General features: G+C 46.5%; 1 protein-coding gene across 1 annotated transcript in view; it reads left to right on the top strand.

Annotated features, from left to right (window-relative positions):
• Positions 1-2,116, top strand: part of LOC106880417 (serine/threonine-protein kinase MRCK alpha) — a 24,685-nt gene that overhangs the window by 9,240 nt on the left and 13,329 nt on the right. Inside the window, exon 7 of the mRNA XM_014930332.2 lies at positions 659-748. Coding sequence (XP_014785818.1) covers positions 659-748 — 90 coding nt within the window. The remainder of the gene's footprint in view (positions 1-658; positions 749-2,116) is intronic.

Here is a 2,116-nt window from a genome sequence, read left to right as displayed (position 1 = left end):
AAAAGGGTTATGCGCGGGAGTGGCTGTGTGATAAGTAGCTTGCTTACCAACCACATGGTTCTGGGTTCAGTCCCACTGCGTGGTACCTTGGGCAAGTGTCTTCTACTATAACCTCAGGCCGACCAAAGCCTTGTAAGTGGATTTGGTAGACGGAAACTGAAAGAAGCCCCTCCTATATATATATATATATATATATATATATATATATATAGGCGTAGGAGTGGCTGTGTGATAAGTAGCTTGTTTATCAACCACATGGTTCTGGGTTCAGTCTCACTGCGTGGTACCTTGGGCAAGTGTCTTCTACTATAGCCTCGGGGCCGACCAAAGCCTTGTGAATGGATTCGGTAGACGGAAACTAAAAAGAAGCCCGTTGTGTATATGTATATGTATATATATATATGTATGTGTGTCTGTGTTTGTCCCCCAACATCGCCTGACAACCGATGCTGGTGTGTTTACATCCCCCCGTAACCTCTGCACTTTCGACAAAAAGGGACGGATAGAATAAGTACTAGGCATCCAAAGAATAAGTCCTGGGGTCGATTTTCTCCGACTAAAAAGTGGTGCTCCAGCTTGGTCGCAGTAAAAGAGTAAAGATAGTATCTGTTTAAAAAAATTACATGGTTTTAAAATCTCTCTTTTTTCCTCTTTGCAGTTTTTACAAGAATTGGAGACAAAAGTGATAAAAAGGCCGTCTATCAGATGGAATTAATTGCTGAAGAACAATTAGTTGCCTTCATTAGTGGTAAGTATGCATTTAATTACTCTCGTTCGTTCATCGTTTAACGTCCGCTTTCCATGCTAGCATGGGTTGGACGATTTGACTGAGGACTGGTGAAACCAGATGGCTACACCAGGCTCCAATCTGATTTGGCAGAGTTTCTACAGCTGGATGCCCTCCCTAAAGCTCCGAGAGTGAAGTGGGTGCTTTGTTGGACGATTTGACTGAGGACTGGTGAAACCAGATGGCTACACCAGGCTCCAATCTGATCTGGCAGAGTTTCTACAGCTGGATGCCCTTCCTTACGCCAACCACTCAGAGAGTATAGTGGGTGCTTTGTTGGATGTTTTGACTAACAACTGATGAACCAGGTGGCTACACCAGGCTCCAATCTGAACTGGCAGGGTTTCTACAGCTGGATGCCCTTCCTAACGCTCTGAGAGTGTAGTGGGTGCATTGTTGGATGCTTTGACAGAGGACTGGTGAAACCAGATGGCTACACCAGGCTCCAATCTGATTCGGCAGAGTTTCTACAGCTGGATGCCCTTCCTAACGCCAACCACTCCGAGAGTGCACTGGGTGCTTTGTTGGATGATTTGACTGAGGACTGGTAAAACCGGATGGCTACACCAGGCTCCATGTTTGATTTCCCTTGCCCCAACAGGTCTTCGCAAGCAAAGTTTAGTATCCAATGAAGGAGAGGTTGGCATGGGTGCCAGTACAGAGTTTTATGGTTGGGTTAGGTTAGGGTTTTAGAGTTAGAGTTAGGTTAGGGTTAGGGTTAAGGTTTTAGGGTTGGATTAGGTTAGGGTTTTAAGGTTAAGGTGTTGGGGTTTTAGGGTTAAGGTTAAAGTTTTAGAGTAAGGTTAGGCTTTTAGGGATAGGGTTAGTGTCCAATGAAGGAGAGGTTGGCATGGGTGCCAGTACAGAGTTTAGTGTCCAATGAAGGAGAGATTGGCATGGGTGCCAGTACAGAGTTTAGTGTCCAATGAAGGAGGGGTTAGCATGGGTGCCAGTACAGAGTTTAGTGTCCAATGAAGGAGGAGTTGGCATGGGTGCCAGTACAGAGTTTAGTGTCCAATGAAGGAGGGGTTGGCATGGGTGCCAGTACAGAGTTTAGTGTCCAATGAAGGAGGGGTTAGCATGGGTGCCAGTACAGAGTTTACTGTCCGATGTAGGAGGGGTTGGCATGGGTGCCAGTACAGAGTTTAGTGTCCAATGGTGGGGTTGGCATGGGTGCCAGTACGGAGTTTAGTGTCCAATGAAGGAGGGGTTGGCATGGGTGCCAGTACAGAGTTTAGTGTCCAATGAAGGAGAGGTTGGCATGGGTGCCAGTACAGAGTTTAGTGTCCAATGAAGGAGGGGTTGGCATGGGTGCCAGTACAGAGTTTA

This window comes from Octopus bimaculoides, chromosome 16 (assembly GCF_001194135.2).
Source record: "Octopus bimaculoides isolate UCB-OBI-ISO-001 chromosome 16, ASM119413v2, whole genome shotgun sequence".
NCBI classification, from domain to species: domain Eukaryota; kingdom Metazoa; phylum Mollusca; class Cephalopoda; order Octopoda; family Octopodidae; genus Octopus; species Octopus bimaculoides.
This window is presented reverse-complemented; position numbering and strand designations above follow the sequence as displayed.